We start from the raw sequence: 26200 nt of genomic DNA, 5'->3' as shown, positions 1-26200 counted from the left end.
TTGAAAGCCTATACAATAATTTTTAATAATTATGATAATAATAAAAAATTCTACATTCTACTTCTTCTGACTTGCACTCCTCGAGAACATAACAGTGAAATGTTACAAAAAAACTTTTCCAAACTTGATCAGGGCAAGTGCACAAAAACTTTTAAGTACACAGAAGAATTGCAATGGTAAGCCGATAAAATCCTTGATAAATAGTTCTCAATGATGATTGAACTGTGGAATTGTGGCAAGATTCAGCTTGATGCAGTTGCTTTAGACATCGCCTGCTTCACGGCATGGGAATAAGTCTTATGCTGATAGGTCAGAGTAAACTCAAGCAGATCTGACAAGGAGGTTTTTGGTTCCCACTCTGCATTGAAATTTTATATATTAATTGAGCTTAACTTGTGGTTGGAGTTGCAAATGAACTGAGCCGATCTCAAACCAAACAAATTTGAACTGAACCTACATACCAAGTTGTTGTTTGATGATAGTCATGTCTGGTATTCGCTTGTCACTATCATCATAACCTTCGCCATAAAACTCCTTGGAACTTACATCAATAGTTGGCATGTCCAGGGGTGGTTTACCACTTACTTTAGAGTATACCTTAGCACAGCAAAAAGAACCAGAAAATTTGTTTAGTACTCAGGCACAAGTGAGGGTGCACATTCTAAATAAGAAGCAATGGGTTTATGCTTCAAGCTGCAAATACATATTGCTAAAGCTATATTACCAACCAAACATGCATTCATACCTTTAATTACCTTGTATTTTCACGTGGCAATTTCCATGTTGAGATTTCAATACATTTGTGTCGCTTTTTGAATTGCTTTTATAACCCTTTAATTAGTTTGTATAAAAATATTTTCAAACATTTATATACCCACAGAAAGGTCTAGTATGCAATAAACAATACAGGCTAGTATGCATTAGCTAAGAAAACACTGAAGATTTAAATTGCACTATGAACACATAAACATTATTGAGATTATGGAGCATACACAACCCAAGTCTAATTTTCAGACTCCGTGTATAGTTTCTAAGGGGATTCTGTATATAAGATATCTGCAAAGCTAAGGCTATTTAACGTGCAAATAGCTTTAGTTGCTAGATTCTAAGTTATATGTTTTATAGCAGCTTGAGTCAGGACTCGTGTTTTTGGTAACATTTATGAAATCCACGATTATGTCTTCAAATGAAAAAATTTCAATAAAACATTTCTCTTTAAGCAACACTCACCTCAGTCATCAACTCAGCCAACTGCCTCACAGTCACTTCATTATTGGGATTGCCTACATTGAAAATGTGGCCAGTTGCCCTTGAGGGGTTTTCCTGTAAAGCCAACAAGTTAGATGATGAGAGAACATGAACAACTTAAATCATATAAAGTAGTCTACCTTCGAAAAAACAAATTGACTTACAATCATCCGGAGAACAGCCTCAATGGCATCCTTTATATAAACAAATGTACGCTGGGACTGTCCTCCATCTACAAGTTTCAATGGCTCACCCCGCAATAAGCCCTGAGAGTTGATAATTACTGATCAGAGCGATTATATGAAACACTTGATCCATAATCATTTAGCGAAAGGCAATTTTAATATGGATGTCTTGAAGCCTCCCATTTCCTCATCATTATTTGACCAACCAAAAAATTTTACCTTTATCAAAGTTATTATAAAGGAGGAGACCAGGGTATAGTCAAACTTACATTGCTAAAACAGGCAAGAACCCTTGGCACACCCTCACTAGGTCCATCAATTCCAGGAATAAAATCCATCCTTGGTCCAATCCAGTTGAAGGGTCTCACAATGGTAAATTCAAGGCCATTCTCAGCCCCCTCAGCTGGAAAAATTCGAATTAAATATCAGAAAAAAATTCCAATGTATTATCAGTCTGCATTAAATTTCAAACAGCCATTAATATTCTTATTACCATAAATAAGCCTCTCAATCAGTTGCTTTGCACATGCATATGACCATCGCTGTTTCTCAATTGGACCAAATATACAAGGAGATTCATCCTCTTTAAGTACATAAAATTCAGTGTCCTGGCACACATCAAAGTTTTCCACAGAAAAATATAATTACATGCAAGCAAAAGAACAATTCAGTTATGGAAGTGGTGGAGAATGACTCTTTGCTATACCTGTCGCAGAGGATGATCTTTTGGAAGAAAGCTCCCAATTGTCTTTCCATATACTTCACAGGTAGAAAAGTGAATCAAGCGTTTGTTGTTCTCTGAGCAGTACTTAACCTAAATAACCATCAAGGTCAAGATTTCAGACAAATGATCAATCTCTTTGTGCAGGTGAATTTGTAAGGCTTGGATCACTCCCAAGCTTGATCCTGAACTCAGGAATACAAAATCTAATATATGCAGGTCTTATAGACCAACATGTCTTGCAGGTTATGCCAGAACCTCAAAATTCACCTTCTACTTCTATAATTCTGTTCTGTCAACTATGATCTCATCGTTCAACACATATTAAGATAGTAAGAAATGTATATGTGGCTCCGATAAGTCATACCAACTACACAAATTACTATCTTATCTTACTACTTGCAAATAAAGACTCTACTTCACTACTTGCAAATAAAGACTCTACTTCTGTAAAAATAAATTATTTGAATACCAGGTCCTTGTAACAAACAACAACACTTACCACGGGGAGAGCATCAATGAAATTACTGTAAATCGTATCAAGAGGACGTGTATTATAATCTGCCGGTGTGCAAATAGCAGCTAGATTGATTGTCTGCAAAAATGACAATATAATATTGAATGAATCAGTCTCAGCATTTAAGATCAGTAATCTAGAGTTAAAGTCTTAACCAAACATAGAAATTAAATAGTAACGTGTCCAATTAGAACATTCGCCTAACCAGTAGTTTTGGTAAACAAAGGATTGTGGTGATCAAAATAAATAAAATAAGTGAACATAGTTAGATTTTTTAAAATCAGATAACCCAGGAAAGCCAGCATTCTTCTAACAACGGCAGATAGAAACACAGTCCCCACCTTCCCAGCACACCCAAAAGAAGTAAGAAGATTGCAGATGATGGGAGATTTGCTATTCAAAACATATTTTTCAATACCTAACAAGTAAATGCAACACACAAGATGTTTTGCTATCATTCTGATGATGAATCTTGGATTAATGTAAACAAAACAAAGACAGCTTTTTTCCAAAAGCTCTTGTTTCCAATCTAATGGACAGTGGAAACCTCATGTATACTAAGTTAATGCATTTTAAATATCAAAAGCATCAATAAAGACAAACTAAAAACAGCTACATCTAATCTCCAAATCTACTTAATAGTTTCATAAACCATGTTATTGGAAAGATTAACAGCAAGAGGAGCATCTTTACATGAGAGCTTACGACCAAAATAATTGAAGAAAAGTTGTAAAATATCACCCTATATCGATCGTTGTTTATTAAATGATTCTTCACATGCAAATAATGATGCTACAACTTAAACAATTACAAAAACAAGGATAAATATATGTAGACACTGGGAAAGTGGACTGTCAACATCATCTAAAAATGCATTATGGCACGTATACCCACATACTCCACATGCTCAAACATTTATCGGTTCAATGCATTGTTAGCAACCTGCATTTCATTCAAAATTCCTTCCAGCACCAACACCCTTTTGCACTACCTCACCAAGCCTACTTTCCATTCTATTACAGATATTGCTAATTTTACCATCTAGAATCTCACAAGCATGCTGATTTTTTGAATATTCTAGTAGTAAATGATCCTTTCAAGAAGCTGAAATTTCCTAAAGTGGGCAAAATGAAGGGTTTCTGACTCAGATTTCTAGATAATGCATCAGCAACAACATTATTTTCCCTTTGACAAATTCAATATCAAACTCATATCCTTTAAGCTTGCTCACCCAATGATGTTGTCTCTCATTTAATCCCTTTTGCTCCATGAAATACTTGTGGCTAATATGATCAGTCCTTACTATAAACTTGCTGCCCACAAGATATTGACAGAACTTTTCAAGTGCATGAATGGTTGCCAACATTTCCTTGTCATATGTAGAGAAACTCTTTTCAACCTCATTCAATTTTCGGCTCTCATAAGCAATTGGATGCAACTCTTTTCAACCTCATTCAATTTTTGGCTCTCGTAAGCAATTGGATGCTTGTCTTGTATCAAAACAGCCCCAATACTGGGTGCATCACACTCAAGCACAAAAGGTTTAGAGAAATCCAGTAAAGCTGAAACAAGACAAATACTCATTACCTTCTTAAAATGATCCATGATTCTTCGAGTCTCATCCATCCAAACAAAGGCATCCTTCTTGGTCAAATCTGTCAAAGGAGCAGTTAATGAAAAAAATCTCTTCACAAACCGTCTATAGTATGTGCATAGACCAAAGAAGCCCCTCAAATGAGACGATTCTTTAGCGGTGGCCAATCAAGTATAGCTTGAATCTTCTCCCCATGTGCCTTCACACCACCTTCACTAATGGCATATCACAAATATAATAGCTCAGTCATTCTGAACTCACAATTAGAGGCTTTCACAAAGAGGGAGTTAGCCGCTAAGATAATTAACACCTCGTCAAGGTGTCATATATGCTCCTCCCATGTCCTAGCGTATAACAAAGATGTCATCAAAGAAAACTAGCACAAATTTCTTCAATTGCTTGTTAAACACATGGTTCATGCAAGGCTGAAAAGTAGCTGGAGCATTTGATAACCCAAAGGGCATCACCAAATACTCAAAATGTCCATAGTGGCACCTAAAACTTGTCTTAATGGAATCTAATGGTATCTAGAATGAAGATCTATTTTGGAGAAATAGATTGCTCTGTGTAGCTCATGCATCAACTCATCAATGCACAAAATAGGATACTTGTTCTTGATGGTCTTCTTATTTAGTGCACTATAATCAATGCAAATCCTCATGGTACCATCCTTCTTCACCAAGACAACAAAAGAAGCAAAGGAACTAGAACTAGGTTGTGTATGTCCTACATCCAACTCCCGAATAGTCTTCTCAATCTCATCCTTGAATCGTCTAGGGTGACGGTAGGAATCCATAACAATTGGCTTGCTATCCACAAGCTCAATAACATGCTCAAAACCACAATCTCGTGGTAGACCATGTAGTAGATCTGAAAACACCACACTATGCCTGTCCAACAAGCCTTGTATGTCAACATGATATCCACGTTGTTCTATATCAGTAGACCTGTCTAAAATGAAACAATGCATTGCCCACTCGGCCTCTAAATGCCAAAAAACTCTCTCCATCATCCTAGCTGAAATGACTCTAAGAGCATCTGAAGATAAGCCTCGTAATACTACCTTCCAAAAATCTGCAGTGAAACTCAACTACATAGTCTTAAAGTCTGTGACACATGGACTTATAGAATGCAACCACTGAACACCTAGCACAACATTGGTCTCATCAATGTCTACCACATAAAAGTCATCAATAAGGATGTAATTGCCCAAAGTCATACTCAACTGTGGAACATGATTAACACAACGCAACATCATGCCACTCATTGTCTACACTCGAAAGCCATCATGCTCCTCAACTTGCAATCCACACTTCTTCACATAGGAAAAACCAATGAAGTTGTCGATAGCCTCACTATCGATAAGAACAATTTGTTGTCCCTACATGACGCCCCTTATTCTGAAGATGCTATAATGACGAGTGGCAGTGATGGTAGCAATTGCACCATCCGTTTGTGCCAAACCATCCTAATGCTCATCTATACCTATCTCCACATCCATCTACTCAAGTTGCTCGTCAAGAACATGTGTCTCATCCAACTCATCATCACTATGTTCCTCGAAGACCTCAATCCAGTGGGCCTTGCTCCCACTTCTACACTTATGTCCAAGTGTCCAAGGTTCATGATAGTCAAATGAAAGCCTCTTCCATCTCAACTCATCCCTCAAATCACAAGGTGCACCATCAAATGGCCTAGAAATCTCACCAATTGGCCTAGTAAACTATGGTTTCTTATCCTTCCTCTACAACAAACTTTGCGATAGGGGTCTCTTCGAAAACTTGCTAAGAAATCTAGTTTGTGGTGTCAAGAGCTCCATGTTCCTTGCATGCTTAATAAAGCCTTGCAAAGATGGTAGATCAAATACTTTAACCCAACCTTTGAGAGGTTTAGACAAACCCTTTATGAACCAAGATGTCAACCTCCTCTCAATCGCATATGAAACCATTACTAACAACCACAAAAACTCTAAAATGTATGCATCAAGTGTCCCAACCTATCTAAACTGAGCCAATTCTCTAACGTGTGCTCCTGAATCCTTGTGGTCAAACCACTCGATCAAAGTAGTGCAAAACTGATCATAAGAAACTATCGCACCATGACCCTATGTCACTAAACCGTGATCCCACCACTCATGTGCCACTCCTTCAAGGTGAAGAGTGGCAAACTTGATGGCCTCGATCCCCTTCATCTAAATCAAGGCAAGGTAAGTATCCAACTTTTGGATCCAAGCTTTAAACATACCCTTCGATGATCCATCAAAACTCAACAAGGATAGACGACCCAACCTTTTTTGTAGCCCATATTTTGCTTCCCTTTACTCTAGTGATTTGATTTAGCTTTGTGTGTTTGGTGAGCTCCAAATAATCTCTAAAAGAGATAGCTAACTGAAAATTTGTTACCAAAGCTTGATACATATCAGCAACCTCATTGTTTTTCACATGCACCATATCTCTTCCAAGGTGAAGGGTAGCAAACTTGATGGCCTCAATCTCCTTCAGCTGATTCAAGGTGAGCTAAGTATCCAACTTCTAGATCCAAGCTCTAAACATACCCTTTGATGATCCATCAAAACTTGGCAAAGATAGACGACACCTTTTTTGTAGCCCATAATCTTGCTTCCCTTGATTCCAATGATTTGATTTTAGTTTTGTGCGTTTGGTGAGATCCAAATAATCTCTAAAAGAGATAGCTGACTGAAAAATTGTCCCCAAAGCTTGATACTTAGCCAAAATATCAGCATCCTCATTGTTCTCCACATGCACCATATCTCTTCCATTTGATATGTTATGACCCAACTAACTCAAATAAAGATTGGTGTTTTGTAATTGTTTTAGCATTTCTACGAACATCTGATTTGCCTCCTCTTCACTGGATGTTGATGGTTGATCGCTGCTATCCATTATTCCCTTCTTTCTTTTCAAGGTTATGACCACCCTTTCCATGCATACAACCAACCCAACAAGCTGCCAAGACTTGCAGCTCTTCTAACACTGTAATATCCTCAAACAAGTATAAAGGGAAAACATCAAAACAACAATATCTCCAAAAATATCCAATAGAAAATTTTTAAATTTTCTTGAAAAACCCTTCAACAAACTCACAGATCTAGACTCCGAATATTTATCTGATTTTTCTACTAATTTATAGAAATTTCTAAATATTTATGAGTATAAAAAAATATAGAAAACACTCTAAATCTGCCAAGAATTTTTAGAAATAACTTACATTATTATTTTTTAATTTTTTTCAGATGAATATGACCAACAATATTCAGATTTGTGCTCAAATACCTCAAAAGCGTCTTCAAAACCCCAGCTGCCCTTGCCAAAATCCTCAAAAACCAGCACTAGGTCTCACAATGACATCCCACTTGTCCTTTCTAATGTTAGCTTCAATGTTGCTTAGAAACATGCAGACGTATAGTTGTAGGTTGTCCAAATCTGATACTGATAACTCTGAATCACACCTCCAAAGCGGCCTTCAAACCTGATAAGGAAAAGCAGCTCTGAAAATGATGTGCTAGGGCATCGCAAACCAAAGCCCTTCCACTTAAACACACCCTTCTGACTAGGAGGAGTGTTAATGCATTAGTAGCTTCTGCAAGATAAGACTTTCCTAACCCTTTAATCTCCTCTATCTGTTTTGGTTTACTCATCTATACTATTAGATTATCTGATTTATGCTTTCCAAACTGAATATGTTTATCAGATTATAACATTGATCATGATTATGATATTGACATTGGATAAATATGGATTAGATCGACGACTTGCTTAACATAGTTAAGCGTCAATCTAAATGCTATCGGGCTAGTAACCCGATAGCATATTAATGTCGATTCATTTATGAATCGGCATTAATATGCTATCGGGGTATTAACCCGATAGCATATGTAATGCTATTTGTTATCGGGATAAACATTTATTCGGGCCATTAACAAAGCATCATAACTAACACCGCTTCAACCGAGTGTTAAGTATTAATGTTAGTTACCAAACATAACCGAAATCGGGATGTGCACCGATCAATAGGTGCCTTGATCGGTCATGTCCGGTCAAGACATCTATTGACCGGTCTTCTAAAACATATAAAGCCCGACATGAATCATTTGGAGAAGACATAGAAAAATATCAATGATCTCTCTCCTTCTGCCTGCAACAAAATAATCAGATTATTAGACATTATAATCATATAAAATTCTCTCATATATAATATGTTCTTTTATTGCAATTGAATAAAACTTTACATGGTATCAGAGCCAAGTTGATCGAACTTGAGACTATTCAATTTTGTGAATAATTTAAGAACAAGGTTATATACTACATCACATTTCTCCAATGGCCAGCGCTATCAGATTCGAAGACAAACTCGGAGGTGGCGATGATTTTTCAGCCTGGAAGTTCAAAATCCAGATGATCTTAAAGGAGAACAAAGTGGATTCATTTGTTCAAACTAAAAATGATCAACCTGAAAATGAACCTGACAAAACAGCATGGATTGAGGGAAATGAAAAGGCCATCAAAATAATAGTTGATGGGGTGAGAAACAACATAATGCCCATCATAAGAAAACATCAGACAGCTTATAAAATGTTCAGAGCACTTGAAAGCACATTTGAGATATCAAATGCAAGTCGAACTCTGGCATTAAAACGAGAAATAAATCATATCACCATGAACAAGGGGGAGACAATCAACGCCTACTTTATGCGGATATCAATTCTAAGAGATGAACTAGCAACTCTGGATTACGAGATTCAAAGCAAAGAGTTAACACTCATTGCTCTAGATGGGTTGCCTAGTGGATGGAATACATTCGTCAAAGGCATCAGTGCAAGGTCCAAGTATCCTAAGTTTGAAAGATTAAGGGACGATTGTCTCCAAGAAGAATCAAGATTGAACAAGATGGGAATAAAACAAAACATAGACGAAGACCTTCAAGTTCTAAATACTAACACAAATAAGACAACCAAGAAGAAGCAATTTAGGAAGAGGAAGGGTCATCAAGGCAAGAACACTTCAAAGAGAGACCTATCACATATTCAATGCTATAGGTGTGATAAGTTCAGGCACTTTGTTGCAAAATGTCCAGAGAAAGCCAAACAAGCCACATTTGCCAGAGCAGGAAAATCTAAAAGAGAAGATGACTCCCAGAACTATGTCCTCTACTCAGCACTTACAAGCCATGCATCAAATAAGTCTAACTCTTGGGTGATCGATAGTGGCTCATCCAGACACATTACAGGGTTTAGAGAAGTGCTAGACTCCATGACAGAGGATAATGATGAGGAAGTAACCATCGGAGATGATTCCTCACATCCAGTTAGAGGAATTGGTTCCTGCACCATCAAACTGAAGACAGGCATATCATTGCAACTCGAAGGAGTACTATATGTCCCCGACATCAAGAGAAATCTAGTCTCCATATCAGCCCTAGAAGATAACGGATACAGAGTAACCTTCATGGAGAACAAGGTGTTGGCTTGGCCAAGAAATTCTTCCATCAAGAAAGCTAAAGTCATTGGTCAAAGACAAGGCTATTTGTATGAGCTGTGCACAGAGCCCAACCTAGCCCTAATTCATGAAGCAACAAATGCAAATGAGGTATGGCATAGAAGACTAGGCCACCTGAATTATAGAGCTTTATCATCTATGGGAAACCTTGTCACAGGTTTACCTAAGTTGCAGCAATATCATTCAGAGGCATGCAAGAGATGTGCCCTAAGTAAAAATATCAAGGGTGCCTTCCATAATAGTACTAGGAAGACAAGCAAAGTTTTCGTTCCCTCTTTAGGAGGATGTTTGTATTATGTAATATTTGTTGATGACTACTCTAGGAAAACTTGGATCTACTTTCTGAAGTGTAAAGAATCAGAAGAGATCCTTAGTAGGTTTAAAGAGTTTAAATCCCTGACGAAGAACTACTCAGGAAATAAAATTAAAATCCTAAGGACTGATAATGGGGGGGAATACACATCAGAATTATTTAGAGATTTTTGTAAAAACTCGGGGATTAAGAGGGAGCTAACAATACCTTATAATCCTCAACAAAATGGGGTAGCTGAAAAGAAAAATAGGACAATTGTAGAAGCTGTCAAAGCCATGATTCTTAACCAGAATCTAAATATCAATCTTTGGGCAGAAGCAACTAACACTGTTGTTTATATACAAAACAGATGTCCTCACTCACATCTTGAAGATAAAACTCCTGAGGAAGTATTTACCAAACTAAAGCCAGATATCAGCCACCTTAGGATATTTGGGTGTCTTGTCTATATACATGTACCTAAAGAGAAAAGACTAAAACTAGAACCTTCTGGAAAAAGGGGAATACTTGTAGGATATAGTGAAACATCCAAAGCCTATAGAATATATATACATGGTCAGAGAAATATTGAACTTGGTAGGGATGTAATCTTTGAAGAAGATATAGCCTTCAAAAAAGCCCTAAGTACAATAGAGCCTGAAATCTATATCCTCACTCCTAACATAGAAGAGATCCTACTCCTGAGCTTCAGAGGGAGAATCTTGAGGAAACTATAGGTGAAACTCCAATCCCACCTAGAGAAAACCTCAAGAAAAGACCTCTATGGGCCACCAAGACTGTAGCAGAAGCTCAAAAGTTTGTTGCTCCTTTAGGAACCTTCAGGGAAAGCAAAAGACCTGATAAATTTACTAGCTATGTTGCTCTTATGAATGATCTCTCTAAAGCTGAACCAAACAATGTATCAGATGCACTTAAACATCAAGTATGGAAGGATGTCATGTCTGAAGAGTATCAGTCCATTATGAAGAATGATGTTTGGGAGATCGTTCCTAGGCCTACTAAGAAATTTGTTGTTTCATCTAAATGGCTTTTTAAAATCAAACATGCTGCAGATGGCAGTATTGAAAAGCACAAGGCCAGATTTGTAGCTAGAGGGTTCTCTCAAAGGGAAGGAATAGATTATGAAGAAACCTTTGCACCTATAGCCAGATATACCTCAGTAAGAACAGTACTAGCCATTGCAGCAGCAAAAGGGTGGAAGGTGCACCAGATGGATGTTAAGACAACATTCCTTAATGGTGAGATCCCAGAAGAAATCTACCTAGAGCAACCTGAAGGATTTGAAATTCAGGGTGTTGAGTCTCATGTGTGCAGACTCAAAAAAGCTCTCTATGGGCTTAAACAGGCTCCCAGGGCTTGGTATGAAAGAATTGACACCTATCTCTTTAAACTAGGTTTCTCTAAAAATGATGCAGATCCAAATCTCTACTACAAACAAAATAAAGGTGATATGTTAATATTGATTCTATATGTTGATGACTTACTAATCACAGAAGAAGATCACCTCATAGATCAATGTAAGAAAGATTTATCTAAAGAATTTGATATGAAGGACTTGGGACTCCTTCATTATTTCCTAAGTTTGGAAATATGGCAAAATTCTGAAAATATTATACTAAACCAAGGAAATATACCTTGGACATTTTGAAGAGATTCGGAATGCATAACTGCAGACCTATGACCTCTCCCATGGAAACAAATTTACATAAACTTAAGGAAGCATCAGCAGAGTCACAATCCACTGACCCTACTCTCTACAGATAGATGATTGGGTCCCTGATGTATCTGGTGAATACAAGGCCAGATATTTGTTATGCGGTCAATGCCTTAAGTCAGTTTATGTGTGAGCCTAAGGAAATCCACTTGATTGCAGTGAAGCACATTATGAGATACTTACAAGGTACTCTAAACCTTGGTCTCAAATATGAGAAAGTCGATCTAGACCTACACGGATTTACAGACTCGGATTGGGCTGGGAGTGTGACTGACAGGAAAAGCACTTCAGGGTGTTGCTTCAGTTTAGGATCAGCCATGATATCTTGGATCAGCAGAAAACAGTCTTCTGTAGCAAAGAGTTCCACCGAGGCCGAGTACATTGCAGCTTCCATGGCTGCTCGAGAGGCAGTATGGCTTAGGAAGTTGCTTGTGGGACTATTTGGTGAACCCATGAAACCCACTGTCATCCACTGTGACAACCAGAGCTGCATAAAACTTTCTATAAATCCAGTATTTCATGACAGATCTAAGCATATTGAGATTCCATACCATTATGTACGAAACATAGTAGACGAAAATGTGATCAAATTGGAATATGTTAGTACAGGAGATCAGACTGCAGATATTCTGACCAAACCACTTTCCAGAGTGAAGGTTGATCACTTCAGAAAAGGTTTAGGTATGATAGAAAGGTAATCTGCTCTGTAAATAAGATGTTTAATGTGTAAACTTCTTTTGTCATGTTGGGACATTCTGGGTTTCACCCCCTGTGTTCATATCTAAGAGGTGACGATCTCTCAGATTATGAACACTTGTATGCAGACATCATAAGGTGACGATCTTATGATTCTCTAAACCAGTTATCATGTTGGATCTCTGGTATGTCATGGATGTGCCATGATGGTGTTGTGATAAAACATTTGTATAAAATGTTTGTGCACATATCACAACCTGGATAAGATGAGAATCTAACCATCCTCATATGTTTATCCTTAGTATTGCGTGTTTAGGCAATACTGATATCACGTGTTCAGGTGATATCTTGTCATAATGAAATGATGAATCTTTTATATCACATGGTTAGGTGATACTCTATGTCACATACTTAGAGTGATGTTTTATACTTGTGTCTTATGTCTTGATGATACTTCATATCATATGTATAGATGATATATATTCTTGGAGACTGACATTATGGAAAAGAAATGTGATGCAGGTTATTTTATCTATCTTCCAAAGCTAAGAGGGAGTGTTAATGCATTAGTAGCTTCTGCAAGATAAGACTTTCCTAACCCTTTAATCTCCTCTATCTGTTTTGGTTTACTCATCTATGCTATTAGATTATCTGATTTATGCTTTCCAAACTGAATATGTTTATCAGATTATAACATTGATCATGATTATGATATTGACATTGGATAAATATGGATTAGATCGACGACTTGCTTAACATAGTTAAGCGTCGATCTAAATGCTATCGGGCTAGTAACCCGATAGCATATTAATGTCGATTCATTTATGAATCGGCATTAATATGCTATCGGGGTATTAACCCGATAGCATATGTAATGCCATTTGTTATAGGGATAAACATTTATTCGGGCCATTAACAAAGCATCATAACTAACACCGCTTCAACCGAGTGTTAAGTATTAATGTTAGTTACCAAACATAACCGAAATCGGGATGTGCACCGATCAATAGGTGCCTTGATCGGTCATGTCCGGTCAAGACATCTATTGACCGGTCTTCTAAAACATATAAAGCCCGACATGAATCATTTGGAGAAGACATAGAAAAATATCAATGATCTCTCTCCTTCTGCCTGCAACAAAATAATCAGATTATTAGACATTATAATCATATAAAATTCTCACATATATAATATGTTCTTTTATTGAAATTGAATAAAACTTTACAAGGAGCTCATATGTCTCTCTAAAACCAAGGATACTCGAAGGTTTCAAGCCTCAAGCAAAAGACTACAGCAGCAATAGAGAGGAGACTGATCACATTATGAGCTCCAAAAGAACCCTAATCTGTTATATAATGACTCCCAAAAGAATGATTTAATCTCAGCCATAGATCCATTGCAAACTATATCCAATGCTCAAAATAAAACCCTCAAAAAATGAGCCATTGCAAACTATATCCAATGCTCAAAATAAAACCCTCAAAAAATGAGCCAATAGGCTCCCTAAATTCCAACACCCCCTTGCCCTTTTTTTTGCACATTTTTGATAGAAATTACTTGAAGTAGATGTCTTTTAAGTTGTTAAACTCAAAAAAGGAAAATTATTAAGTCTTTAGGCCAAGATTCACTTAAGTTGCGTCAAAAGATGTGCCCGCAGCTTTAGAATAGAGAACAAGTCATAGACTAACACTTACCCGATAATGCTCTAAGTCCTATTCCTCTTGGGTAATCCAAGGAAAGGGCAGCCATTGCATAGTTAAGCCTCATGGCTTTAGTTAAGGACATTACATATGCTTGTGAATGCTGATACTGATATGCTTGTGAATGCTGATAGAGGAGAGAGATCAATCGTTCCCAGTATGAATGCTAGAACATAACTTTGAACAAGAAGCTTTCCCCAGTGAACATTTTATCTTATTTTTCAATAACTTTTTTCTTTCATATTTAAAGTCTACCTTGTAAAACAATACTCTTCTCATTTATAAACTCTACCCTAAAAATGCTATATAAGGAAGTTGCTAACTTCTTTGAGGTAATAGATCTTGTTGGATAATGATAACAATTAAAGAATAAAACAAGTCAAATCTTATCTTATGATAAAAAAAACTGTTTTTACCTTGAGAGATGATTCCTAATTTCTTTAAGGGAAAAAAACTAGTTTGTTCTAACTTTGATGGTGGTTGTTACCTTGAAGAAATTCTCTATATCTTTGTTGCCTTGAAGGCAAACTAATTGTAATAGCAGTAGATATGAAGATTGTAATTATTTTCTCTGAGCAATAAGAATACTGGTACCATGCCCCGTGGACGTTTCCTTGACATATTGTCAAGGATTTACCATGTAAATCTGTCTTGTCTGTTATTCTGATCTTCTATTTTATTTTCTTTGTTATTTATTCACAACTAATTTGTGCTGCAATATTTCATTTTCCTGGGTTTATGCTTTCGCTCCACAACAAGTGCTCTCGCCATTTGATGCTGCAAACCAACACCAAATCCTAACATGGTCACTGCAAAAATAATTGTCAATCATTTAAATGTTTTCAATACTCTTATTTGTCAATTAACTAGTATGGGTGTAAAAATCAAAGATGAAGACAAGGTAATCACATTATTATGTTCATTGCCCAAATTGTGGAATCACTTAGTCACTTCCATTAAAGCACAACTGGCATCCTTGAATTTGATTTTGTTGTGGGAGTTTTGTTGTCTTAAGAGGTGCAAAGTAAATCTAATACATAAACCTCCACACCAAAAGCATGGTGGCTGGGTGTCTATTCACAGAAAAAGGGCAGGATTCAAGAGGTAGATCCTAATCTAAGTCAAAAGGCCAAAAGGCTAAGGGAAATGCTAGTATTGCAACAAATCAGAGCATCTCAAGAAAGATTGTTGAAAAAGAAAAGAAGACAATGATGACTCCACAAAGGAAGCAAATCCAATTGAGACAATTTCAAGTATGGTTAGTGAAGTACTATCTGTTTGTAATATCTTACAATATCATGAGTATTGGTTATTAGGTTTTGGTGCTTCTAATCACACGTGTCCACATAGGAGTTGGTGTTCTACTTACCAAGCTATCGATGGTGGTGTTGTTCTTATGGGAAATGATATTTCTTGTAAGACTATTGGAATTGGGAGCACTAAGACTAAAATGTTTGACAATGTTGTAAAAACATTAGCAAAGGTAAGACATGCACCAAAACTAAAAAAGAATTTAATTTCCTTGGGGGTTCTAGATTCTAGAGGTTATGAATTTCCATGTCAAGGTGGAGTACTAAAAGTGTCCAAGGGCATCTTGGTGGTCTTGAAGACTACAAAGGTTGGAAATCTTTACAAGCTAGAAGGGAGTACTGAAATAAATAAAGAAGCGGTGGTATCTAAGTAAATGAATTTACTCATCTATGGCATCAGTGACTGGGTCATATGAGTGAGAAAGGGCTAAAGGTATTCATAAACTATAAGTTACTTCTAGATTTAAAATATTTGAATTTGAATTGCTGCAAGCATTGTGTCTTTGGAAAGCAATGTAGACAAAAGTTAAAATCAGGTAATCATACAAGTAAGGCTGTTCTAGACTATATTCATTCAAATGTTTGGGGACCATCCCCTACAATTTATTTTGGAGGAGCATCATATTTTGTGTCATTTATAGATGACTACACTAGAAAGGTATGGATCTATATTCTAAAAAGTAAAGCTAGTGTTGTTAGTGTATTTAAGCGATTTAGACTTCTAGTTGAAAAGAGTTCTAGCAGATCAATCAAGTGTAGAATAGATAATGGAGGTGAGTTCACATTTTTGGAATTTGAAAATTATTGTAAGGAAGTTAGGATCAAAAGGTATTAAACCACAATTTACACTCCTTAGCAAAATGGTGTTGCCGAATATGAATAGGACTCTTCTAGAAAGGGTGAGAAGCATGATCAATTATGCCAAGTTGGAACAAGAGTTGTGGGCGGAAGCAGTCAATACAGCATGCTATCTAGTAAATCGATCACCATCAGTTGCAATAGATTGTGAGATTCTTGAAGAGGTAAGGATAGGTCATTCTTGTAATTATTCAAATTTGAAATTTTTTGGTCGTGATGCATATGCTCTTATTTTTAAGGATCAGTGTTCTAAATTAGACCCCAAATCCAAGAAATATATTTTTGTTGGCAATGGTGACATAGTCAAAGGATATAGATCCTGGGATCCTACTACCCCAAAAATCATCATTAGCAAAGATGTAGATTTGATGAGTCTTCTCTCATAAACTAGACATAGTAGAAGTTGATATGAAATAGGAATGAGTACCACATGTTGAGCATCAGATTTAAAAAATGTAAAAAATCCAAGGTTTTATTAGGAGTTAAGATGATTTTTAAAAGAGTAATAAAAGGCTAAAAAAAGCCCTTGATAATTTCGATAGAAACCCTAAAAATTCCGCCGATACCAAAAAAAACCCTAAGACATCGCCTAAACTAAAGTTGGCGGTAATAGGTGTCCATCCTTCACTGAAAAGCCCAGTCTGACCGAAATGACTCTATCGAAGAAGCCTACCGTTATCCTATCGATAAAGTGACTTATCGAACAAACCTTGGCCGCAATGGACCTCCAAAAGGATTCACCGAAAACATTAGTTCCGTCGACATAAAGTACATCGAGGAAATCAAAAGTGGTCCCACCGATAAAATAAAGAAGTTTCGATGAAACTACAGTATCGATGAGACATGTGAACAGCTCGCCGAGGGAAGAAGTTTGGCCGAAAGAGTAATATTGAAGCAACCGACAGATATGTTATTGACGAAGCTATTTCGAGGAAAAGAGTGTATCGAAGAGGCACAAAAGATGTTGACCGAAGATAGCTTTCTCATCAAAGATTAAAGGATCGATGAAATATGAGAGATTTCCATCGATGACTTGTTATCGGCCGAACATAAAGAGTCAAAGAAGAGTATTTTTCTTTTACCGAAAGGGAAAATTTCATCGACGCTAGTACGAAGGCCGGATAATGAAGAACTGTTTCGATGGAATTCTAACATCAATAAAACGATGGAGGGACTTAGCGATAAAAGGATTTTCATCGAAAAGGAAGATTTCGATAAATTAATAAAACATTACACCGATACAAACACTTATAGCAAGGCATCGATGAAATAAAGATATCGATGAGACCAAGAAATGTGTCGGCGATGATGTCAATTTCACCGAAGTAAAGAATGATGTCGATGGAATATGGTGTTTCGGGGAGACATAAGGTAAAGCCATCGAGACATATGATTTCATCGAAGTGCAGCACAGGTGTAATGTTAAATAAATGTCAGTGGAAAATTCAAAACACTGCTAGACAAATGATTACTTGTTGCCGCGAAGATCAAAACAAATCTCAGTAAAGTCACGTCACCATAAATTCAAAACAAATACCTATGTGACGATTGCTTAACTGGAATTATTAACTGGTAAGTTCACCATAAATGCTCAATGAATTGACGAAGTAGGAGACGTTGTTGGCAGTGCCTAAGAGAATTCACAGAGAGAGATTCAGAGCCAGACAATTCGGAATTGGGTTCGCAAGAAGAGCCCTTGGAATTCAAGTAAGTCTTCTTCCTCAGAAACCTGTAATTAAAATGAAGTCGTCATCTTCAAAGGCCAGTAAAGTTAGGAAAGCAAAAGAAACCCAATCTGTAGATGATAAACCTAAGAGACAAAAGAGGGAAGGGTGTTCACTGGCCCAAGATTTGATTGATCAGTGTCCCTCGTCAAGCCTCGGGTCTAAAAAGGTTAAGACCGATGAGGAGGGTTTAGAAGACAGATTTGAGCATCTTGGAGATATATGGACGGAGATAAGAGGCCATGAGTTGTTTATTTTTGGGTATATCAGAAGGAACGCACCTAAACCTGTAAGCAATTTATGGGGACTCAATTTGGGAAAACTAGCAGTAGTGAATGTCTTTGTTAACGTTGAACTTATGAAATCCCTAGCCAACAATTATGACCCCAAGACCAAAACTATATATAACTACATGGGGGAACCAATACTATCGATTACTAGGGAAATTGTTGATACTGTGTTTAATCTGGATTGGGGGTTCGAAGAGCAAATTGATACTAAGAAATTGGCATAAGAGTACTTCAACCTGGAGGACATCTATAAGAGGTGGAGACTTCCCATACATAGACCCAGGGTTGCAGGATCGACAGTACCATTGGGTAAAGATGACAAATCTCCCTATGATGTCAATTCATTCCACCCCTACTTCAAGTATACATACTACTGCGCTGCTCAGGTTCTGGGAATAGAGGCTCACCCCTTGATGGATATAGCGGCTATGGTCATCTGTGCAGATTTGCAATCTAAAGATCCCTGGTTATTTGATTTTTCTACCTATCTTGTTGATGCCATCAATCATGAACTAGAAAAACTGAAAGGAGATGTGATTAATGTGCATTTCAAGTATATCTTTGTTCTTATGCACATGTTGTTGTATGTTGGGCAAGACAAAGGGCTATGGCCAGATGAGTTGTGCATTAGGGCGTATGATAAGGCTGGGATAAGGAAGCCTGTGCAACTATGGATATCTTCATGGGACCAAAGATACAACAACAACCAGTACTGGCATTTCGAGGAACACATTGTTAAGACACTACACAAATTATTGGGACACCCATGTGATCATGCTTTGTCTCCTAAAATTCAGAGATTCTTAAGGCCAAAGGATTATGGCGAAGACACGGCAATTGAGCACAACTAGGGAGATTTCTACTGCTTTTCGGATTGCACTCAAATAAGAGTGTATGGATTTGAGGGAAAACCATGTGTATTGCCTATCACTGTGCCTAACAGAGTGGCATGCCTAGAGATTGTCAGGCAGTTGTCAATAGTAAGAGCCCAACACTTAACTGACTATGGAAAACAATCCATTGTGCTTGGATTACTGGTGTTTTCAGATTTCATTGTCAAAAGTTCAAAGAGTTATGGTTTGCTGCAGAATAAATTGGATTATTACAAGATGGTAGAAGGAGACCCTAGGCCAAACTTTGATCCAGAGGGATACATAGGGGCAGCGAGGTCATCCCAGAAACTTAAGGCTGGAGAGCATGTATCGCTCATACCTGATGATTTCATCAGAAACATAAGAAGGGAAGAAGCTAATGAAAAAAGGGCTAAGTATGAGCGAGTGTTACAAGCCTACAAATGGAAGCTCTTCCGAGGGAGAATAAACGAGGGCATGCTTCAAAACATCAAAGATCCCTTAGATCAAGCAAACAAATTTATGGAGCATGAGCTAGAGTTGCTTGAGGGAGTGCCTGCTTATGTCTATGGGAAGCACATCAAAACTGTCAAGGATACAGAGCCCTTGGCCCAATTGTCTCCTCAATCTATTTCTAATGTTTTTCCAGCTGACTCCCCTAGAGAAGAATATCCTCCTGGATTTGAGGGTGGTGTACAAATGGATCTGATGACCGGACAATACAATGTCCAGGATGTTGGAGATATAAGGATATTTGAACATGAAAATTTCATTGCTGACAATGATTTCATTTCCTCTAGAGAGTTCAATACATTTTTATGCCAGCATAAAGGAACACAGGTTAGGAATGCTATGAAAGAGAAAACAGAGGAAGAACAGGTCCAAAGGTTACAAGAAGAGGTGGACCTTGCTATGAGGGAAATGACACCTGAGAAAGGAAGGCAGCTACTCAAGGATGTTGGTGTGTTAATCTATTCAAGGTGGGACATGAGGTCTGCATTACTGTTTGACAGTTTCCTTAAGAAGCAAGACCCCAACAAGCAGATCATGCCAGATGAGATTGACAAGATCTTTATGGGCTCAGGCTGCGATCCAGATCAAAAGGCTCTCATGATGTGGGCCTTGTATCCAAAGGAGAAGAGACCCATACTGGTTGATACAGAGCAAGCTTTTGGCCACCTAATGATCCAACAAGTTGGGAAAACTGATCCCAGAATCACAGCCAAGTTGAACTTGGATGTAGCAAAACTGAATCAGGAATAGACAAAGTTTTTGGTCAAGGAGAACAGCACTTACAAAGGCTTGTATGAAAAGGCTACTGAAGAAATCCAGAGGTTACAAGGACAGTTGTCACAAAAGACTCCTATTATGGGGGAATATGAACCAGATATGGGTTTTCAACCTGACCTAAGGGTCTTAGATGCTATATCCGATGCTACCTACTAGAGGATAAAGGCTGAAAAGTTAGCAAAGCAATTAACCAATGCCCAACAGAAGATGAACAAATTGGCAAATGATGTCATTGAGCACAGGTTCAAAGCTATGTTGCCACATGCTAACCAATATTGGAAAGTATACACAAGGACTGTGAAAGCTCTAAAAGAGCATGAGAGATTAAAGGCAAGATTGCAAGATGTATTGAAGAACAATGAGGCCATGACTGCAGAAGAAAGAGTTCAAGGGGACCAATACCTGATGGAGCATGACAAATACACAGACACACTGAATAAAGATCTCCAAATATTGGACGAAGATTGTGTTGCAACAATACCGGTTGTCTACAAGGAAGGTGAACTGGCTCCATTAGAGCAATGGCAAAAGGAATTTGCACAGATTAAGGAGAAAGTCGTGGCTAGATTCAACGAGGATGAAGATATAGCCCCACATGTCAACCAGGCAGTGTTTGATGTCTTTTCATTGGAGACAGATATGAAAAGAAAGAGTGTGGCCGTTAGATGCTATAAGAGTGACAATTATATTAATCATCTTGGCATGCTTAATCTGTTTATCTTTCACTTTGTTAAGCAATTGTAATCAGATTGTTAATGATGAAGGGACATAACTTCTCATAGAATAGGTGTTGCTCACTTATTTATATGAGCAAATTTTGTAAAATGAGGGGGATTAGAATATTAGATACTGGACAGATACTATAACCTTTGGCATACTATTGTACCATTTTGAAACTTTAATAGAATCAGTCATTTTCTTCTGCATATGTGCTGTGGATTATCTCATTTTCTATCGGCAGTTGTTTGTGATATTATCTAAGGGAGATAAGGTTATTCATATTCTTACAGTGAAGTTTATGTTTCTATGTTATAAATTTGGATTAAAAGGATCTACTTGCGAATTGTAATTGTTCCTTGTAGTTCTTCCTTGAATGGTCCTTTAAGGTTAAGGTTAAATTCATTCAAGCAGTTTATGATATAAACATTTAACAGATCTAATAAGAAACAGTAACTGGCAGATTTACCAAAGGGGGTAGGTTTAAAAACTGTCTCACAAATCATACATTAAGTCCTAAAGAAATATAAAACTCTGTAGCCCAAATAACAGATAAGACATTGGTCGTTCACAAAATCACAACCGTTTCCATATTAATTACCTTTGCATTTAAACTATAGGATAAGTGAGTAGGATTCATAGAACCAATTAGCAAATAGTTATAGATTTCAAGTACAAAGATCGAATAGCTTCCACAACAACAATCTTGAACTCATCTAAAATCACCTTTCCCAGGAAGCCATGCCATTCTGAAGCAAGGAAGAGTTTAGACCAAGATACTCAATCTGCTATAAAACACATTAGTCATCAAAAGCTACTAGTGAATAGGTATACCCGCCTAGGTCTTGCAGAGCCTAAAGTGAGAGAGTTAGTAACCGAATAGGTTCACTCTATAAGTTGGCCAAGTCAATTGGAGGGTTTGATCATAGGAGATGGCATTTCCTTAGAACCTATCCAATCTGTTGATTTGAGATCCAACACCACAATATCAACAAGTTCAGTTGGTATGGTGAAAATCCTCCTAAAAGGTATGGTGATTTTATTTTATTTGTTGCTTTGATTTCTAATGATGGGGAACCAATTTGTTATCAAGAAGCAATGGATGGCACTAGAAATGCTAAAAGGAAAATAGCAATGAAAGAAGAAATGGATGCCTTGAAGAAGAATAAAACATGAGACTTGGTAGAAATTCCAAAGGGTAGGAAAGTTGGTTGCAAATGGGTCTACAAACTGAAGAAGGGTGTTGATGATAAAATTGAAAGGTGTAAGGCAAGACCGGTAGCAAAAAGATATTCTCAAAAGGAAGATATTGATATTCAAGGATTTTTTCCACTAGTTGTTAAGCGTGTTTCTATCCGTCCTATATTAGCATTAGTTGCATTACTTGATTTTGAGTTAGAATAGCTAGATGTTAAAACATATGGAGCAACTAGAAGGATTTGTTTAAAATTGCAACAGAAAATTTGTTTGCAAACTCAAGAAGTCATTATATGACCTAAAGCAATCACTCAAGCAATGGTATGAAAAATTTGATTCCTTCATGGTGGGCCAAAACATTACAAGAAATGACTATGACCATTGTGTTTACTTTACAAGTTTGAAAAATGGTTTATTCATTATTTTGGTGTTATATGTCGATGATATGCTTGTTGCAAGCAAAATCATGCCTAAAATTAGTAAGTTAAAAACTTAGTTGGCTCGGACGTTTGTTATGACAGATATAGGAGCAGCAAAACAAATTTTGGGCATAAAAATACACGGAGACAAAGAACATGGTAAGCTTTGGTTATCAAACTGAAAATATGTGGAGAAGACCCTCGTAAGATTCAATGTACAAAATGTGAAAACAATTAATATCCCTTTAGCTTCCCATTTTAAGTTTTCTTCAAGTTTATGTCCTAGTAATAAAGAAGAAAAGGATTATATGTCTCGTGTATTGTACGCTAATGAAGTAGAAAGTTTAATGCATGTGATGGCATGTACAAGACCAGATATTACACATGCCATTGGTATTGTCAATAGATACATGGCAAATCCAAGTAAAGAGCATTGGACAGCTATGTTACCCGGGGACGCGTCCCCGGTATTTTTTTCAGGCGTCCCCATCCCGGGAACATCCCCATAAATTCTGCATATTGACAGTGAATTTTGACAATGAATTCCATAAGCAATTTAACTTTGACTCTCAATTTAACACAAATTTGGCATAAGAACTCTGCTAGTTCTTATATGTTAAGGTTCTCTAATGTATATGTGCAAGCTTTATCCGTGTTTTCATATGATTATTTTAAATTTCCCTATATATTTTAGTTTTTCCTATTTTTATAAAGCTGTCCCCTTTGCCGTCCCCAAAATTGGCAAAAAAAACACCGTCCCGGAAACATGTACCTCCATCCCTTGTCGTCCCCGTCCCGGAAACGCGTACCTAACATAGTTGGACAACAATGAAATGAATGCTTCGGTATCTTAGAGGTACAAGTGATAATTGTATTACCTATAATGGTTGCAGTGATTCAATGTGTGGTTATGTTACTTCAAATTTTGCAGGTGATTTGGACAAAAGGTGATCTACTTCAAGTTGTGTCTTTACTCTTGCAAAAGGATCTATTTGTGGATATCAAAGCTTCAAAAAATAGTTGTTTTATCCACAACTAAGGCAGAGGATATGGCTATCTCAAATGCATGTGAAGAGGCAATTTGGTTAAAGAATCTTTGGGGTAGGCTTGGAAAAATGCAGGACAAAGTGATTGTATTTTGTGATAGTCAAAGTGCTATTCATTTGGCTAAAAATCCAGCTTATCATGGTAGGACCAAGCATGTTGCAATTGAATATTATTGATGGAGGTGCACTAACTCTTGGAAAAGTACATTCAACAAAAAACAATGCAGACATGTTTAAAAAACCAATACTGGTAGAGAAGTTGAGGTGGAGTTTGGTTTCTCTTGGTTTAGTGAAGATTGTAAATTTTTTTCCTGAGTGATAAGAATATTGATAACTTGTCCTGTGGATGTTTTCTTCGTATATTGTCAAGATGCTTTTGCTTCACAACAGGTCTCTATTGAAAATTTGAAATTGGAACAATGATCCCCTATAGGGCCTAAAAACGCAGTTCAAATCACTCCTTACAGGAGGAGCTAATTGTAACATCCGGAAGTTTAAAATTGATACTGTGATCTCCAGTAAAACCTAGAAAACAAGCTACAGCATTTGAGTATAGATAGGAACAAGGAAAGGGTAATTAGGAGCAGCGGAAGTATATCTGAAAATACCCATATGCGACTAAATCTATTCATAATATCATAATAAAGGGAAAAGTTATCACTCTCGCAACAAAAGTGATTACTCTCAAGGTCTGCTTATGCGCCCATATTTCCAGCTGCAACCAGACATTTTTTCCATATTCTGAAAGATCCCCAAATTCATCCATACATTTGTTCTTCCATATACACATACGACCTACCCTGGCAACGGAAGAGAGTTTGAGAGAAAGATCGGGCAGCATGCATAAATAAATGATGAAAAGGAATGTAGCATGCATAGATGTATGATGGAAAGGAAAGTAGAAGGCAAGCAAATGCAAGTACCAGATCAGCCATTTTGATAAGGCCTTCGAGGCGGGGATCGTGCTTGATATTGATTCGGTGAAATTGAATGCGGTTAGACCAGGGGTGTCCCGCCTCTAGTAGATGTTCAATCTTGTCGCTGTAGACATCAACAGCCAGCACCGTGTGATGTGTATCGTGCATCAGCTTCTCGCACAGATGAGACCCAATGAAGCCTCCGCCTCCGATCATGCAGATCGTCATGGCATCGATTACCCTTCCATCCAGATCCACTCTGTCCGCCATTCTCCTCTTTTTCTTTCTTCTGCTTCGCTGCTCTTCGCTTCCCCACAGGTTATTTGGCTTTGTTTTTCTATTTGTAAAATTGTTAAGGAAGAAAATTACTTTAATAGGCTAATGAAATAAAGCACAATTTTTACAATCTATACGATATTTGAAAGTGGTGAAGTATTTGACACATAATATTACAAGACAAATATTTATTTTATTTTTTATATTTATTTATTCTTATTTGGTTGTTTGTTTCATAGTTTAGATTTTCTTTTTTTTTTCGTTTGTTTTATAGCTGAGGTCTTGTCTTTTCTTTGTTTGTGTGTGTGGGGTTTATATATGTGTGTGTGATGCTAAAAATGTGGTATATAAAAAAAGGCATGCACATATAATGAGACAATAAAACATAATGGAAAGCTTAATTGAAAACTAAATTAAAGACACAAACCATAAGTCTTCCTTGAAATGTCCCATTTTCCTCTATTCTTGAGGACCTTGAAGGTGTTGGATTGATTGGCTTTCAGCGGAGCAATGACCTCCAAAGTGGCAACTCAAGAGTTGAGTAGCTACTTGATCATGATTGATTATACAAATGATATGAAATGCATGATCTAAGAAACTAGATTAGCATGCTATGATTAATCCAAAATGTTAATTACTAGATGATTGAAATGAAAATGCCTATAGTAATGATGCTAAAACTATGAATGCAAGGGATCCTTATTGCTCCAAAATGGAGGATATTTATAGGAATTCCAAGGCCAAAACTAAGGTGGCAGGAATCGACGATCCAGATCTGATCTAAAGATATCAAGGGCCAAGATTGAGGAAGTTGGAGAAGAGGTTGGAGGAAGGGACACTTGTCATCTCTGTGATGACAAGTGTCAAGGAGCCTTGCTCATGAGAGGGCAAATGTCCAAGGAAGAAGACATGTGGCAAAAGTACCATGTGTCTCAAGGAGAGAATATCCACACCATAGGAGGTTAGAATGTGCAAGATAGGATAGGGTTAGGTGGAATGGGTTAGGTTAGGGGATGGTTAGGGGATGGTTAGGTTAGGTGGTTAAAAGTTAGGAGTCGTGTGCTAATTTGAATTTAGAAATTCAAATAATTTGGAAAATGA

The 26200-nt window shown here is 37.2% G+C and overlaps 2 protein-coding genes across 3 annotated transcripts in view; one reads left to right on the top strand and one right to left on the bottom strand.

Moving 5' to 3' along the window:
- On the bottom strand, window positions 1-25177 carry LOC131078834 (UDP-D-apiose/UDP-D-xylose synthase 2). Of its 2 annotated transcripts, XM_058016633.2 has the most exons (10): window positions 24830-25177; window positions 2657-2749; window positions 2140-2247; window positions 1927-2041; window positions 1703-1836; window positions 1413-1514; window positions 1231-1323; window positions 462-597; window positions 336-358; window positions 1-304 (listed from the first exon to the last, which is right to left on the bottom strand). In XM_058016633.2, the coding sequence occupies exons 1-10, from the start codon at window positions 25091-25093 to the stop codon at window positions 278-280; spliced, it is 1095 nt and encodes a 364-aa protein (XP_057872616.1). In that variant the 5' UTR covers window positions 25094-25177; the 3' UTR covers window positions 1-277. The 2 variants fall into 2 exon arrangements, with proteins under 2 accessions (XP_057872616.1, XP_057872608.1); XM_058016625.2 differs by having other exon boundaries at window positions 1-358; window positions 24830-25176.
- The window catches only part of LOC131857303 (protein MAIN-LIKE 1-like), a 39487-nt gene that overhangs the window by 1752 nt on the left and 11535 nt on the right, over window positions 1-26200 (top strand). The gene's annotated exons all lie outside the window — the stretch shown is intronic.

This window comes from Cryptomeria japonica, chromosome 8 (genome assembly GCF_030272615.1).
Source record: "Cryptomeria japonica chromosome 8, Sugi_1.0, whole genome shotgun sequence".
In the NCBI taxonomy this organism is placed as follows: domain Eukaryota; kingdom Viridiplantae; phylum Streptophyta; class Pinopsida; order Cupressales; family Cupressaceae; genus Cryptomeria; species Cryptomeria japonica.
The sequence above is the reverse complement of the archived record's forward strand: the minus strand, read 5'-3'. Positions and strand labels throughout refer to the sequence as shown.

Bases quoted from the DNA above. Each gene is read 5' to 3' on its own strand.
- LOC131078834 (XM_058016625.2), bottom strand. From the start codon at position 25,093: ATGGCGGACAGAGTGGATCTGGATGGAAGGGTAATCGATGCCATGACG. The intron at 2,042-2,139 runs GTATAGCAAAGA...GATGTGTGCCAG, and splicing joins AAGATCATCCTCTGCGACAG to GACACTGAATTTTATGTACT. The intron at 598-1,230 runs GTGAGTGTTGCT...TGCTGTGCTAAG, and splicing joins TGGCTGAGTTGATGACTGAG to GTATACTCTAAAGTAAGTGG.